The 17,188-nt window shown below is 37.8% G+C and overlaps 1 protein-coding gene across 1 annotated transcript in view; it reads right to left on the reverse strand.

Annotated features, from left to right (window-relative positions):
• The window catches only part of LOC103144887 (multidrug resistance-associated protein 1-like), a 25,422-nt gene extending 9,579 nt beyond the window's left edge, over window positions 1-15,843 (reverse strand). The window contains exon 1 of the mRNA XM_007562059.2: window positions 14,496-15,843. Coding sequence (XP_007562121.1) covers window positions 14,496-14,573 — 78 coding nt within the window. The 5' untranslated portion in view covers window positions 14,574-15,843. The remainder of the gene's footprint in view (window positions 1-14,495) is intronic.
• Between the last annotated feature and the right edge of the window lie 1,345 nt (window positions 15,844-17,188).

Genomic DNA, 17,188 nt, shown 5'->3' on the forward strand with positions numbered 1-17,188 from the left:
ATTTCCTTTCTAGTATTTCAAATATGCTCTACAAAAAAAAATGTATTCATTAAAAAAATTTGCTAATACATTGGCTTTAGAAAAATGCAGAGTAAAATCAAATATCCCATTTAAAATATAAAAAAATGTGAACAAGTTCAAATGGTGTGAATACTTTTGTGAGACACTGCACACCTGACAGTAAGTCAGCAATTGCTGAAAATGACAGAGGTTTAACTCTGAGTAGGACCATCTAAATCCCCAGTTGCTGCTTTTACTGTTTCGTATAGAGCTTAACTAAGTCAGAGGACTCCAAAGCTCTTTACACTGCAGTCTGTCATTCATTCGCACATTCACACGCATGATAGTTTAAACTACTGAAGATATGTAGATGCAGTGCGAAGAAAAAAAAAATTATGTTGGAATGATTTTGCCAACATTGGCAATCAATAAAGGAATAAAGCAATATCTTGATTAAGAAATTAATGTGGCAAATATTCCAACAAAAAATAAATAAGAACTTTACAAACTTATTTGATTACAGAGTGGCAAAATTTCTAATAGTTTTGATTTAACATTGTTTAATCTTCAATTTTTTATAGATTTTTATATTTTTTTTTATTCATATTCAAATTTTTATTTATTGTTAGTTTCTTAGATCATACATTGATTTATTTTCTCCTATTTCCTTTTTTCATTTTCTCTTCTGTTTTTTTCTAATTTACCTTGTTTTTCCCCTTCATGTTCTACTTAGTTTTTCCTTCTGAATCTTTGCAGGAGCTAAACTAACCAAAGGAGAAGAGGGTCTAGTGGGCGGGAACTCAGAGCCCGCTTCTCACCTATTGGCCAATATCAAGATCCAAGCTGGGAAAGATTTGTATTTTTCATTGTTGGATACAATGTTTTCCACATTAATTACACTTTCAAGCCATTTATATATTCCTACTTTTATTGCCAGTGTTGGCAGGATCAGTCTTCCATACCAACAAAGGCGCTTCTAAAAACAGGACAATTTATTGTAGAAACAAATTATTCTGGAAAGATTTGAAGCAGAGAGGAAGCAAAGCCAAGGAGTTGGAGAAAAAGGCAACAAATTACATCAATGTAAATAGTTTATATTATCTGAGGCCAGTTCGGCGAAGGCAGAGATCATGTGAGGAATTTAACTATTCGAGAATTTTATACGAACAGGATACAGCTGGGACAGACTAGAGCAGGAAATGAAGTAAATCATGACACCAAAAGAGAAACAAGAGCCACAGATGGAGCTGTGATAACCGATATGGAAGAAGATTCAAAAAGGAAGTTATGTCTTCAATGTGGCAAGATGTATAGTTCATAATCTCACACACAGCACCACTCCTTCCTTATTAGTTACCTAACATGTTTCCTTTAAGCCCTGAGATGTGAGGAAGAGGTAAAACGGGTAAACAGAAAAGAGAGAAAAGCTAAAACGACAAGAAGGAAGATAAAACAGACAAAAATTTGTTTATCCACCTCCCACTCCATCCTAATATCATTCATAAACAACATTCCCTCATATTTTGATTCCTCTGTTTGAGGCAGAAACCCAGACGAAGCAATTCTGATTATAATCAGTCAAATGTGCCTCAAAGCTTTAGCTCAAAATGAAACATTTTTATTTTATTCTGGCTTTTATGGCCAGGATTTATTGAACCCCCAAACCTGAGGAGGTGGAGTGGAAACTGATTGACATACTGCTGTAAAGAGTTCACACCCAAACCTTCAGAACAAGTTTTTAATCAGGTTTAAAATGAATGTACAGACATAAGTCTGAGTGACACAAGTTCCTCGCATTCTGGGTGAACTTCCAAGTATTCTTAGAGGCAGTTTTGTTGCATAAACACACTCACTTAAAAAAAAAAAAAAAAAGTAGATTAGATGCAAAGCTGTGTTTTACGATTACTGGCAGATGATTTTGCAACTGCTCAAGCATTCGTGGAACGCTTAACCAGCAAATATCAAGCTACAAAACCATAATTCAAGAAGTTAGCACAAAATGAGAAGTATAGTTCGCATTAAGAGGAAATGTGTGAACGGTATTTAGAAAAACAAAGGGAAACATAATTACAAAAACTATTTCTACTGATAATCATCGAAAAAGGGGGAAGCTGCTGTTGAACCATTATTGTCTAACCATATAGTTCAGGCATCCCAGAGAGCTGAAAGACAGTGATGACAGAGCGAGGCCCGTTGCGCCTTTTCATTCCTCCTCCTGTTGCTATGAGATGAAGATGACACAACTAAACTGTAGCTATAGTTATTTCCTCTCCAGCGACTCTTTATTCCTCTGGAGGAGAGTTGCAGAGCACGCAGGTATCGACAGGGAAACCAGACTGAAATGTGGCCTTTAAAATTTCTTACTGATTGCAACCACACATGTCACTGAATGGGTTTGAATGAGCTGGTTACTTGCCAACAATGCTATCAAACCGTTTGTCCATAAAATGAAGGGGAAAGCCTACATTTGCCTCGTCTTTCGAATTTTAATGCTGGACTTAAAGGAGGCAAAAGGAAATCCAACATTTTCATTATGATGCAATTGGAGGAAAGAAAAAAAACAGATGGGAAAGAAAGTCTGTGAAAGAAAAGGATTATTCAGCTGTTTCTGCTGTAGTGAACCAGAGTTAGAATCATTATCTTCAAACGGAGAAACCCTGGAAGAGAGGCAAATCTTCCCTGACCTGACAGAGTTACCCCAATAGCACCGAGTATTTCTCCATTCTGTTCTTGGCGCAGCCTAAAATGTACAATTTTGCTAACTCAACAATGTCCCATTTGAGCACAGCTAAAGCACACCAACAGGAACGCCATCTCCGATAGAGCTACAGCCTGTCAGGGTTGGTGTTACATGTGCTCGGCCTGCTTTGACCTTGTCAGATTTATGTTCTCTCCTAATAACTAAAGCCATTAATTTGACAAAGAGCAATTTCCTCTTCATAATTTGCAAGTTGGCTGGCAAAAAATAATCTGTTTAAACTCCCACTGTCAGCACACAATGCAAGACATATCCTGCTAGTCGCAGCCAGTTGTTTATGCCATGTTAACGTGGACTGATGTTTAAATAAGGATATAAAAGTCAATCCAGGGTATTGGCCTGGGGTTTTTTGAAATAATCAGCCTCACCAGATTTGAGAAACTTCCGACCCTTCCTCAGTGAGTCATGAGGCCATATTCTGTGCAGAAATGTTTTTTTTTTTTTTTTTTAAATCATTGAATTATAAACAAAACTGTATTATAGGCTGTACATGTTGATGGTAAAGAGAGAATCCTCCAATTTTCTGGGTCTTTTGCATGATGTGTTCAGATTATTTGGGCCAAATATTCCCAGGATCCTGCCAAAGGTGCATAGAGAGAGCAGTAGGAACCCCATTACAACGGATCTATCTGTAGATTTTTATGTGGAATGTAAACCCAAATTTTTTGTGAAGAATTTGCCTCTTCACTGATTTTTTCCCCCGTAAATTTTACCTAAAATATTTGAAAGAAAATGCCGGTTAGTTAGCAGGAAAACCTAGGCACAATGCTACTTGGCGTGGTATTATGAGTTTGGAGCCTCTGATTGGTTGTACCCCCAAGACCGGACTTTGGTGAACTGTAGCTGTTAGCTTCTATGATAGTGCTAAGATGGTTTCCACAGCATATTAAGGTATATTTTGAGTTAAAAATAAGGATGGTTCCAACTGTTTTTAAATGGAAGATTTTAGCTATTTGCTGTTGGCTGTGGCTCCAAACTCATGAATACTGGGGGTCTGACTGTTGCCAGATTGTAAGGCGTTTTCTGAAGTTTTGTTTCAAATCAAAACATCCTCAGCAGGAGCAAGGAGCGAGTTTACCAAAGACTGGAGATGTCAAATCAGATGAATCTGTGGAAACGTAAGCTAAAGCTACATCCCATAGGTTACATGTTAGATGATAGTAGACCCTAGAGAAGCATATTGACCTGACCTGCACAATCTCTATTTACTTAACACACAGAAGACAGTAGAGAGTGCAGAGTGTAAAAGGTCATTGGTGAGAGAGTTAAGTAAGACACAGTCACAATCACATGTTTTTCACGTTTCCACATGTTTTTGGACTGATTTTATTGAAGTATCGGACTATGACAGAATGTCGATTCATCAGTAATACGTTGTATTTAGGTACAAATACCGCTTGTTTTCAATCATAGCAGTCAAGAAGAACTGCAAAGATCTCAGCACACAACACAAATATAACGATGAGTTTGACCAGTGGGACAGAACCCTGTGAGAGGGAGAGATGGTCACCGACATTGTTTTGTCAGAAGATAACTGCTGGCCTATCAGTAAACGCGGCATAATCACAGAGGGCTTTTATTGACGGTAATGTGTCTGCTCATGTCGGAGCAGAATTGCTGGAAACCCAATACGTCTGGTGTGTACTGTCCCCTGTGGATTCAATGCCAAGGAATAATAAACGTCCTCGCAGAAGTTACGACGTTACGGACAATACTGGAGGAGCAGACAGATTATGGCCAAGATGCGGCGCCAGATTCTGATCCATTTTGGGGAGTCATTCAGAAAAAAAGTTGATTTGAGAAGAGTCAAACAATTAACAATTAACAGGCCTTAGCTGGTAAAACTTTTGATATTTGGTGTAAGGCTACACCTTAACCTTAGATAAGAAGGACGTAGTTTATAATGCAACTAAAAGTGAAATCAATGCAAAATGGGGAAATTCCTTATTAACCTTTGAATTCTTATTGCGTATTGATCCGCCGGTTTCTCACCTGGCAACTGGAACCATTCATTATGTCAAATTTCTCAGGCATTTCTATAAACCTAACGAGTGCAATGCCTTTCCTTCAGACTACGTTTGCCGTTTCTAATGACCTACACCTTTCCGCTTTGCTTCTTGAGTTCCTGCCACACGCCTGACTCAATACAGATTTGTAAAGTAAATAATAAGATCAAGTAGTTTATGCTTTCAATTTATATGAAAAGTTAAGCTGTTTTCTAAGAAATCTGAGCAGTCAAAAAGCCACAATCTCCCAAGTCTTACAGTCTGTCTGCTTGGTATCTTAATGGAAAGTTGCGCATCTAATAATGAAATTAATACTTTAACAACATAACAGGTTTAAAATATGTTTTCCACTATTTTGTTTTTTAGTTTCTCAATGTTCCTACTTCTCTCCATGGCCTGCTCATATTATACTGCTCAAAAAAATAAAGGGAACATTTCACTTTAATTTTGTGTGTGGCTCCAAATCCAGGCCTCCATTGGTTAATAAATTTGATTTCCATTGATGATTTTTGTGTGATTTTGTTGTCAGCACATTCAACTTTGTACAGAACAAAGTATTCAATGAGAATATTTCATTCATTCAGATCTAGGATGTGTTATTTGAGTGTTCCCTTTATTTTTTTGAGCAGTGTATATTTTACTGATCTGATGAACTTTGTCCCGATCAGAGATGCACAGATTTTGCCAACAGCGTCATCTCTTAGAAGATGACGCTGTTGTTTTCTTCTTCTGCTCATCATCTGGTCCGTCTTTCTCTTCATCTGTTGGCCGTTTGGCACCACCAACAGACTGGCTAGTCTTATTTTAGACCCTGTCGGCGCTGACGCCCGCAGGGACCCCTAGTGGGTGGATACCGTTGTCGAGATTTAGGTCACACTGGCTTTGCAGTCAAGTGGACAATAGAGCAGACAAGGAGGTGTAAAACAGAGCTTTCACAAATCGGTTGTAAGAATAGGGTAGGGGGAAATGAGGATGCATCGGCTGGTAGGACAAGACAATAGACCGTATTGGGTTCACCAAAACAAGAAGATACCTTTTTTAAAAGATATAATTAGAACACAAAAAAAATCCCAATTTTTAAGTAAAAGTTTCACAAACTGTGTTTTTAGGAATGTCTGTAGAATATTCCAGTCCAGCTATCACAAGTCACTAACATTATTTTTCTAACATAATCCTAAAGTTGTTCTGGTGCCAACATAGAATTGATTTGTGTAAATAGAATAAAGGTTTCATGAATTTCAAACATCCAGTTGTTTTTAGATCAGACTAAACATTTTAGATTGTGAAACAGCCCGTTAGCTTAGCACCAACAGGAAGCTCAGAGGCCAAGTTCAGCCTTGTTAGCAGCAAACGGCTGCCCAGTCAGTTTACTGCAACACAATGCAAAGAAAAAATGTGCATAATATGCATACCGCAAATTTCTGCCTGGAATGTAATAAGTGTTAGCTAATTATTTAAATCACATAATCATCCCATAATCTTCATCTTCACATACAGGAATCATGACAGCTCACATTAGCTTCGCCAGATGAAGTCCCACAATGACTGTAGACTTAAAGTGACAGAACAAGCAACGTCTTGAAAAACATTCCAGAAGGATCATCTACAAAAACAAGACATGGAAAGGTGCTTAGTCCTTTGACATATTAGCAATAAAATGCACTGTGTTTGAATCTGCCAAATGAGGATTAATAAGGAACTTTTTAAGTTACATTAAAAAAAAAAACTGCCTCAGGATGATGTGTGTTAACCAGAAAAATATTGGATTTTTGAGTTTCTGACTTTTCAGTCAAGCGGAAAATCATCTGATCAGTTTCTTGGAGAACCTCTAAAATATGTATATTTTTAATTAAGAATTGAGAAAGTATCAGTGTTATGATTTAAGTCTATGAAGGTTTACGAGAGGAGACAGCAGTAAAAGGATCTCCACTCAGAATGGGAGGACGGAGACTCTAGAAGAGGAAGTGCTGCCAGCTAAACTCATTGACACCGATATAGAAATCATTAGCGCCATTGTTCAGGCGATTTAGACAAAACACTAGACTGTGCATCAGAGGATTTTCTGAACTTCGACGCTGACAGAATCGAACCAATTAAAGTAGATCCACTGCAGGCCTGTTGCAATAAGCAATAAACCAATTAATCACATAATTTAAAACAACCTCAATAATTTGCGTTTTCACAATTTATTGTTTTGTCTCTTTCTACCAAAAAAAACTGCCTCAGTATGATGTATGTGTTAACCAGAAACATTTTCTACCAAAACCTGGAAGACAAAAGTCTTCAGTCTGGAGCATTGGTCTCTACTAGCACCATTTTATTTTGTTGTTTAATTTACTTTAGATATTTGAAATGTCGTCCAGTTTTAAATGTTCATTAGAATTTAAAGTTTATTGATATCTCAGAATGTGTTCTTGCATTATTTTCCCATTACCGTTATATTACTTGAAAATAATCTCAAAAGAACAATATTACTGTTACAATTTATCGTCACATAAACTAATGTCATTTTGACTATGAAAATACGTAAGACAAATGTATTCATCAAATTTAAAACACTTTATTTCTGCTCTTGTAACCTGTAGTTTTAACATCACGTTCCTTCCTTCAAATTTTGAAATACAGAAAACACATATTTCACAACTGTCTCTCTCCTTTGTTCCCTCTCTCTCTGTGTCAGGTTTTATATTTGGTTAGTAGTACTGAAGTCAGCGACATTTTAGGGATTTTTCAGCAAAATCGAAAACTGAAGTGACGCAACGTTTCTAAATATACGAAAGAAGTAAAACAGATCCTGAAAATGGAGCAGTAGGGAAGTTTCCCACGGAGCCCAACGTGTCACAAAAACTCGTCGTGCCATGGCGGCTTCCTCTTTGCGGTTTCGATTCAGCTCTGGCTGCAGTCGCGTCCAGACCCTGATGCTTGCAGATGAATCAAAGAGCGGCACCTCCCTGCTTCTCCTGTCAGGGCTGCTCTTCCTCTTGGCTGTAATCCAAGATGCTGCTGACAGTCTGAATTGTTAGTATATAATGCTGCTGATAAACAGGCTTCGGGTGAGCCTGGTAATGTGTGCGGTATATGCCATGCATTCTGTCTGCTTCTGCATTCATCCGTGAACAGGTGACGCCTTTGAAGAGAACATTCTGTTTATTAAATTATACACGTGTCTGGCAGAAGTTTTCCACATTGTGTCACGCTACAGCCACACAACTTAATGTATTTTACTTATATGTTATGTGAGGGAGCAATGCAACACAGTTTATAATTCTGAAGTCAAAGGAAAGGAATGTATAGTTTGAGACTTTTTTGCTAATTCTTCTTTGCCTTTCACAGCGAATCCTTAGTCCGTTGGGGTATGTCACTACTGACTCTGCATGTCATCTAGGCCATTTTGTCTTTGCAATGTAGCTCAATTTATGTCAGGTTACACGGAAATTATCTGCAAACATTAATTTTATGGACTTTGACTGGGTGATTTTAAAAACATGAACTTGCTTTATCCCTTTCTTTGGCTACAAGCAGAACTTACTAATTAATTTTTTTTTTTTTGCTGAAATACAAATTGTTTTTTGGGTGGTAATTCATACTACTAACTAAATGCAACCTCAATCAGACTTTTGTGTGAACAGTTTAAAAGCTAAAAGCAACCCACATGTGCAGAAGAAGAACACAGATGCCTCACCTCAACGCATTGTTTACCTAAGAGATCATTGATTTCGTCGTCACATATAATATTGCCACAATTTCATAACAAGACAAAGGAAAGTACGAACAAAGGAGTGTGCCAAGTGTCGACACTGCTTTCTTCAGCCATTATTCACATAGGAAATTGCCACATCTGCCTTCTTCTGGTGCAGAATTAAGGCGCAAGTCTCACATCAATAAAGTAAAAATCTGATAAAATGCGACATCACCATTTTGACTGCAGACACTTTGAAAACTATTGCATACGTACTCAATTTTGTACCACATCATACAAATAATTGGTTTATTTATACACATGGAGGTGGGAAAAATTGGATGTTTTGTTGGTGAAAAGATCATAGTTGGGTCGTTCAGACTGCTGTGACAAAGCTGCCCTCATGAAATCATAAAGGGGCCTGGGTGATAAATCAAATTTTCAGTTTATGAAGATTTATCTTTGTGAAATCTGTATTATTTCTTTCTGCACTAATGCACTCCTCTGGTTTCCATAGTTTGCCTGCCACCATCTTTTTTCATAAGAATGTTTTACAGCTTGTAATTATTGGGACTTTGTTGTGTCAGGTAAACTCCCTGAAAGAACAAAAATCAGAGCAAGTTTGGGAGAACATTTAGTTTTCTCATTTGTAATAATATATAAAGAAAATAAAGTTGGAAAAATGAAATTGATCCAAATCGGAAATTGGAAAAAATAATCACATTTGGATCGCTTTTGCCTGCTGTGTAAATGTAGCCTTACTCTATCCCCTGTATGGCTTATAGCAAATTGCTAAGTTGAGTTCTCATGTCTTTCTCATAACAATGGCTTTCTTGTTGCCAGATTTGTGAGGGGAACTACTAACAAGTGTCTTTTCCGCAGATTCTCTGCAGCTCCTCCTCCATATTAACAACTGGCCACTAGGTTGCTTTTCTCTGTAGTTCTCTTCTTTGCCTCGCCTATCATTACTCCTTGAAATTTGAGATAATCGCATTGGGTAACTTCCTAAGAGAGATGGATGAACTTAAGTTGCACTGAACAGTAGCTTTGTATTGTTAGATTGGTTTTGATCCAGAGGCATCTTGCTGCAGTCTTTGCAGAGTTTATGACATACTTCATCAACTTTGCCATCAGGTCTGCTTGCAGTTTCAAGGCATTTCTTCAGAAAACCTCTGTGCTTTGCTACAACCCTTGTTGTGCATCAATGAAGCAATAATCATATCACCTCAAAGCTGTTAAAAACAAACCAACAAGGAGAGACATGGTTTGTGATTGGCCTTCTCTTGCTCCAACGCCAACCCCTAACAGAACCTGTTTAGGTTGGGCTTGACTTGATCATGCCCTTAACAAACTCAATAGTTTTCTGGGTATGTTTGAACTGCATGGGGAGGGGCCATCCCCCGCAATCTCTGGAAACTCACTGCAACATCACTTGAGCTGTAGCCAAGCCCAGACGTACATGTAGATCTTGTTAAAATGAGGCATGACAAGCAAACGCTCCCTCTGGGGCAAGACTTCAAAAGCTCTTCGTCTTGACGGGACACACAGCGCATTTCACTGAGGAACCACAGTTAAGCCACAGTTAAAGTTTGTTTGAAAACTGCCATACTGTTTCTACTGCTTCATTTTTAAGCCTCATGAAGTTTTAAGAGATGGGGTCATTTGAATCGAACAAGTTTGTTTTTTAAGAGGATTTTTTTGTGTGTGTGGTTTCGGGAACTGACGGTCTGACGGGACAATCTTCACCCTTGCTTTCCCGCTAGGACCGTGGGATGGTAAACAAAACAAATAGAAAAGATATTTGCAGATTTACCCATTTGCACATTTTTTCTTGAAAAATAACTCCAAATTTTTTGTGGAAAATTCACCCATTTGCGGATTTTTTTGTTTTTTGCAAAACCAATCTAAAATATTCTGGATTTTAGGAAGGGGAAATGCAGCTTGGGAAGCTGAGATATCCAGACACAATGCTACTTGACATGCTATTGGCAAACCACCCAGTACAGGAGCACCATTCATTTTCCTAGGTGCTCATTAGCCTCAATAGGCTAACATCCAATAAGACCGTGAATGTTAGCCTATTCAGTAGTATCAAGACGGTTTACATTTTGTGTGTTAATGCACACTAAGGCATATCTGGAGTTTGAACAAGTAAAGTTGGCAGGTATAAGCATTTTTAGAGGGAATCCCCGGTATTCTTGCACAAGACCAAAAAGCAGAACAGAAAAAAAGAATATTTGGTACAATGAGCATTTTAAAACTACAAAGTCTGACAAGTGTCTACGTTTCTTCATTAAGCTAACTGTATTTATAAAAGAGAGATAAAATAACATTAGTTTATTACATTGCAACTTGTTTTTTTCTCAACTGTAGAAATTATTGTTACTTTTCAGTTTTTATTAAAAGCAGCAGCTTTAACTATTGGTGAAAACATCAGGCCATGGAGGAAGTGAGGTACCTTTGTTCAAGGGTGTCATATTCTGAGTCTTACTCGCAGCGGTTTGTCCAAATATAAACCTTGTTTGAGCTGTCAAATGGACTTCAAGCTGCTGCTTAGACGTCTTAAAAAGAACAACTCTGTAAATAGGACAATTGATCAAGCCTAAGTATTAACTCTGACCTGCACTCAGCATGCACTGCTGAAAGCTGGGGGATTACAGATCCCTCCTGTTTGTTTGAAGTGGACGTGAATAGCAGCAACTAGTTTACGCCACCTGTCATGGCCTCACAAAACAGTTACATCTCTCAGCGGGTTCTACCCAGAGGCAAATCAGCTGGACACTCAAGCACAGCGATGTGTTCGTGGTGAAGGCGGTATTTAGGAAAGAATGTGGGCTGCACAGAGGAGAGGGAAGGAAATCTGGTGTTTCTTGATAGAAACTTAAGATTATTTTAGCTGCTCAAGTTGTCTTTAGAGAAATCAAGATTTCTGTAACAAGCATGTTGCAACAGAGAAACTAACCACAATAACCCAGATTTTAAAAAAAAGCTTTTCTTTTCAAGAAGAAGCCGAAAAACGATGCAGGTTTTTTTTTTTAAATATTATTATTATTATTATTATTTGCCTGAAATGGATGCATTTAAAAAACATTTTATTTATTTTATGTCACCATTTCCTGACTTTTCTTTCCTAAATTAGGTGCAACACTTCAGCAACTTCCCTTCGCTGCCTGAGAAATACTGACAGGAAGAAAATATGCTGACTTTTCTGTCCAGCAGAAAGGACAGAGGTGGAGAATGTGACCTTTGGTGAAGTGAAACAAAATATTGGTGTTAGGGGGACGTGAACGTGAGATAAAAAAAAACAAAAAAAAACTTCATAGCAGTTGCTCACATTTGCAATCATTTAGACAACATGAATGATAACCCAAGTCACATCTGCATATCCAAAACAACACAAAACAAAAAATAGATAGCTTACTATTTATCTTAGAAATAATAGAAAATATAAAATGGCAATTTATATAAATACTAACAATTAATCACATTAATTGATTACTTATGTGATGTAATTCTAGAACTGCTGCACTTTCACAAGGCTGTTTTGATTAAATTTTAGTGCAAGATGTCTGAGTGACCTCCCAGCATGCAGTCCCACTAATGGCCTAGTCATGTGATTCAGGTGTTGGAGGAAAGGTGAATGTTAAGGCTGCAGGATTCTAGGAAAAATAAAACCGGTAACATCATCTACCTCTCTTTTAAATCCAGTTTGGAGAGCTTCAATTCAAAAACCTGAAACATCTTGAAGAGCAAGACTCTCAGCCACTCCAAGATAAACAAAGCGGGCCACTCCTTTCCACACACCTTTATTATTATGGCTAATAATAATATTTTATGTAACTGCGCAGTAATTTGTCTGAGCAATACAGTAAAATTATTATACAATGTAGTTTTGTGTGAAAACTAAATACAGTATTAGTGCACTCAGTTACTGTCAACTGTTGTATTTTTTTTATTGAATTTTATGTGACTAACACAAAGTAGTATATAACTGTGGAGTGGGAGAAAAATGACACATTTTTAACCAAAAAAATATCTCAAAATTGTGGCATACTGACTTACTAAGTCAATGATTTGTAGCATCACTGTGCTTTAACCACCTGTTTTTCTAAGCTGGTTTAACACCAATCCATGATACAATTTTAAGACATTTATTTGGGAAAAAATGGAAAAGTATGAGTCATTTTCGTTTATCATAATTATGTAGATTGTAATTTTGATTTTGTCCAATGGCAATGTTTTTGGTTTGAAAAGAGGCTCAATATGGTGATGAAGTTGCTAAATTGTCAGCGTGACCTAATGGGTGGGTCTGGCAGTCTGTCATTGGGGGTTAAGATCGGGTTTCAATACATGTATGTATTGGCCAATCGCCGATCACCCAAAATTAAGGAGATGAGGGCTAATTCATCAATCGGCTGATGTATCCTACAAATTAATCCAAATAAAACACGCCAAAGTGAGACAAAAAAATGGGGGGAAAAAATGTATGAACACTGCAAAAGGACTGTATGTACATATTAAAAGGATGCATAACTATGATTGTGTGGAACTCAAAAAAGAACAAACAGAGTATGCTCTGGTTGTAAAACCGCATTTACGCCATTTCCCCTACTTTGACTTCCAAATTTTGACGTCAAATTTTGCTTCCAAAAATAAAACAGATACGTGAACATCATGAGCTTCAAAAAGCAGCTTGCAAATATTCTGGATCCGTCATACAGGTGAGACTCTGTTCTATCCACCATCTGCACCTTTTTATCACCACTTCCCATAAAACAACGTTTACAGTGAGGAACCCTTTGATATAATTCAAACACAGACTTGTACTGTGGACAATAGAGGTTAACTTAGCCTTCTGATAAAAGCGTGTATGTAAAGGTAAATCATGAGGGTAAGGATAAATTAATTTTGTGAAATAAACAGATTGAAAAATACTGGAAAAATGTATTATAGACAGGTAAAATCAACCGGTAACAAAATGATGGAGAAAGCTCAAGATCCAAAACACACACACACACACACACACAGTTACAAACAACAAATGCATCTATCAAGCATGGTGTTTGGATGTGTTATGATTTACATGGATGTCAGGAAAAGCAAAAACAGGCTGTACTGACCAATAGGTAAGTGAGTTAGGTGGAAAATAACTTCTGTTTTTTTTAACACACATCAGCTTCACTATGCTAAAATAATCCATGGACTGTAAATGAGCAAACCCTCCACATGTTATCACTGCATACAAGTGATACTCAACAAAGCATTAAGCTTAGGACTGTACCGTATATTGTCTGTCTGCAATATCCAATATTGGAGCTGGACAGGACTGATTGGATGCAATACTTGGCACACTATTATGATTTTTAGAAAACATAAATTAACGCTCTGCCACTTAAGATTTTTATTGCCCTTGATGTATAATCCTGATGCAGTTTTTAATGGCCGAACTGTTAAAGCTCATTGAACTAGCTGGAGAGATAATGATGATGATGGTGAAGATGATAATGATGATGATCATGGAAAACAAAGAAAAGAGGCATGAAAACCTGAGTTAACTTATATTAAATGCAGTATTAAACAATAGAAATAGCTGCATGTCAAAGCCCTGATATAATGTTATTATGTTGTTTTTGGGACAATTTTATGATTGCACCAAACGAAAAAATTATGTATAATAGTATATATTGCAGTTATCTGTGTGCAATAATAGTCCTGGCAAGGCTACTGTCTAATGAACTTATCAGAGTTACGTTTGCACAACGCAAATAAGTCTGCAAAGCGCTTTAAACGCACTCCAGATGTAACAAGTTTGAGTGAACACTTCATTGGCTTCAACATGTCTTCCGTAAAGGCAACACGAAAGTCTTCATGTTATTAACTGGGACCTCGTTAACACTGTAAATGCAATTAGGGGGCGAGAAGGGGGATATTTATAGGAGCTGCGACAGATACTTCAGCTACCCGGAAAGACAACAAACGCTTTGCAGGTTCCAAACCACTGAGGGAGTGTTATTTAGCAGCACACAGCAGCGGTGACGAGAAACGCACTCACCCAGAAGTGGAGCTTTGCTCCGCACAGCCACTCCATCTCCTTTGTGGCGGGAGAGCCGGTATCATCGGAGGAGTTCATTACTCCGTCGGTCTACGCGGAAAGGTCGAGTCCTGTCTGCGGAGCCGCTGTCCTTTATCCCCTCTTCACGCGGCAAGGCGCCCGCGAGCTGTCACATGCCACACGGACAGGTATGCGTCGCTGACCGAGGGGGCTCCCGGTTTCCTTTTTGCGTGTCCGACCGCGAGCCGTCCTGTCTCGGGAAACTGTCGGCTCCTTCCGCTTTGGCGAGGAACGGGAGGGGAAGAAGTCATTCGTATTCAGCCAAGAATAATTTTCTACAGGAGGAGGCTGCTCTGTCTCGATGGAAAAGGGAAGGCGTCAGCTTACTACCAAGCTCCGCCCCCTTCGTACCGAGTCTCCACGCCCCGCCCCTTCGCCTTACTAACACAGATCTCTGCTCAGCAGCGGGAGTCTCGGGTTCATTGCTGAGTCATGACTCATGACAAAAATAACGTTAGAGGGACACCATGCTTTGCTCTTATTTACTTTTTACTCCAAATTAACAAAAACACAATGATCTAAATTCATGTGATTTATCTGAAGTCTTCCGTAAAAAGGTCAGAAGGTGACACTCAGTTAAGTAAACAAGACCATAAAGAACTACCTCATCTTGCAACAGATGGTGCTGGCCCCTCCAAGTAGTGATAGTCGCATCATGACTGTGTGAAAATGAAAAGAAGAAAACACCGACTGATGGAGGTCTGCGTTCATAAAAATGGGAAACGATGATTTTATAGCGTATAACTAGTTAAAAAGTGTTCAGAAAAATTGCTGGAATCTCTTCATATAGTAGAAATTTCTAACTAACCTTGACTTGAAATTCAAAATGGCCACCAAGCCTCAAATGCTAATTGACAGTAGCAGAAATAAACAACTTAATTGCAATTCTGAGGCTTTTCATGATATCAAATCACGTGTATACACACTACTGTACAAAAGAGGTGTTTAAGAAAAATATTCCTTTAGTGTTTGAATGCAGAGCTCCATGTTACCTACTTGTTTTGCTAATAGCTGTTCACAATCAACAAGTGTCTGCACAGATCATCATCCCTCCACTGCCATGCTTGACAGTTGATATGACACGTGTGTTTTTGGTTTTCTCCAAAAGATGTCGCTCCAGATCTTTTGTGTTGTTCTTTAGAGAGATTTTTTTTCTCTCCAGGCAATCTCTCCAAACAGGCTGTGCTCTGGGTTTATTCTCATTGCCTTCAGTGTTTAATATTCTGACTCAGCTCTTTTGTGGGATGGTCCTTCCTGGAGAGATTTGCAACTGATTAAAATGTTTTTCCGTGTTAATATTTTCTCTCTCTCTAGTGATGTTCTTCGCGTTTTTAGAAAATAATAGAGAATGGCACAATGACGAATGCCTGTCATTTATGTAAAATTCACCTTCTTGCATTTTTGAGGTCTGTGTCCCTGTTGTTATAAGAAAAGCAAAGAAAAATTACCTTTATTTTATTTTAGTAGTAGTTTCAGCCCCATCGTTCATTTTGATTATGTTGCTGATTAAATAATAATTGGGTTTTCCCCAGTGTATTTTCAGCCTGGTGGGCCACCAGGCTTTACTTGTGCCAACACCAGGCGAAGATTTGCTTATTTATTTAAGTCTCTTTAAAATGTTTGCATTTTTTAAGCCTTTATAGTTGGTGTTCAGGTAGTAATCTTCCAGTGTTTTAATAACACATAATTATCAAGTGATATTTTCAAATTTCCTGTCAACTTTAAACATTTTTACCTCAAAAACACAATGGGTCGCTGGGTGAATCCCCAGCGCCCAAACACGAGGCTAAGCAAGATTTCTGGGGGGAAACCTTGTGGAACTTGTAAATTTTGCAATATAAAAATAATTAATTTTCATATTTATTTATATTTTTATTTGGTTAAAATTAAACATGGATGCACCTTTTATGCATTTATCTCCAGTTTTATAAAATATTTCATATGTCTACATATTAATTTGCAACATTCCAAGTCATGGAACTGTTATTTAGTCCAAACTGTTTCCGCTTTAGTCTTCTGCTGATGATTTGAGCTCCAAATGCAATCCAACAAAAAATCCCTTAGTCTTTGAAGTCTAGTTTCTTGGTGTTTTCATTCATACTGACTGGTCATGCTAAACTCCAGCCTGATTCTTCCCCTCCTCTCCGGGTCAGGCAACTTACTCCGTCACTTTTTGGTATAAAGAAACAGACTCATAAGCCAGGGTGTGCTTGACCACTACAATTAGAAAAAAGAAAACATATATATAAACTTAATTATTTTTCCCTTCTTTTTCATAAAAAGTTGAAAAACATGTCCAGAGTATGTTGGAGAATTTAAGAACATTGAAGACTCCTTCGTCCATTCCATCAGGCTCATTTGCTTTTTCATGGATGCCTAAAGTTTTTAAACATCATAAAATAATAATAATAATAAAAAGTCAATACTTTCAACAGCGTGGGAAAAATACATAGTGACTTTAGTTGTACTAGTTCCTAATTTGCACAAGCATTGTATATTTTATTACAGCCATCAGCCTGGCTGTCTGTCATCACAGAAAGCATTGGTCCTAAAGTCTTCTATGAATGGCTGACTTATTATTTGCGCAACACACCTTTAAGGGAAGATTTACGCCTCATTTTGTTTTCCTACAT

The sequence above is a fragment of the Poecilia formosa genome, unplaced genomic scaffold, assembly GCF_000485575.1.
Source record: "Poecilia formosa unplaced genomic scaffold, Poecilia_formosa-5.1.2 Scaffold4, whole genome shotgun sequence".
In the NCBI taxonomy this organism is placed as follows: domain Eukaryota; kingdom Metazoa; phylum Chordata; class Actinopteri; order Cyprinodontiformes; family Poeciliidae; genus Poecilia; species Poecilia formosa.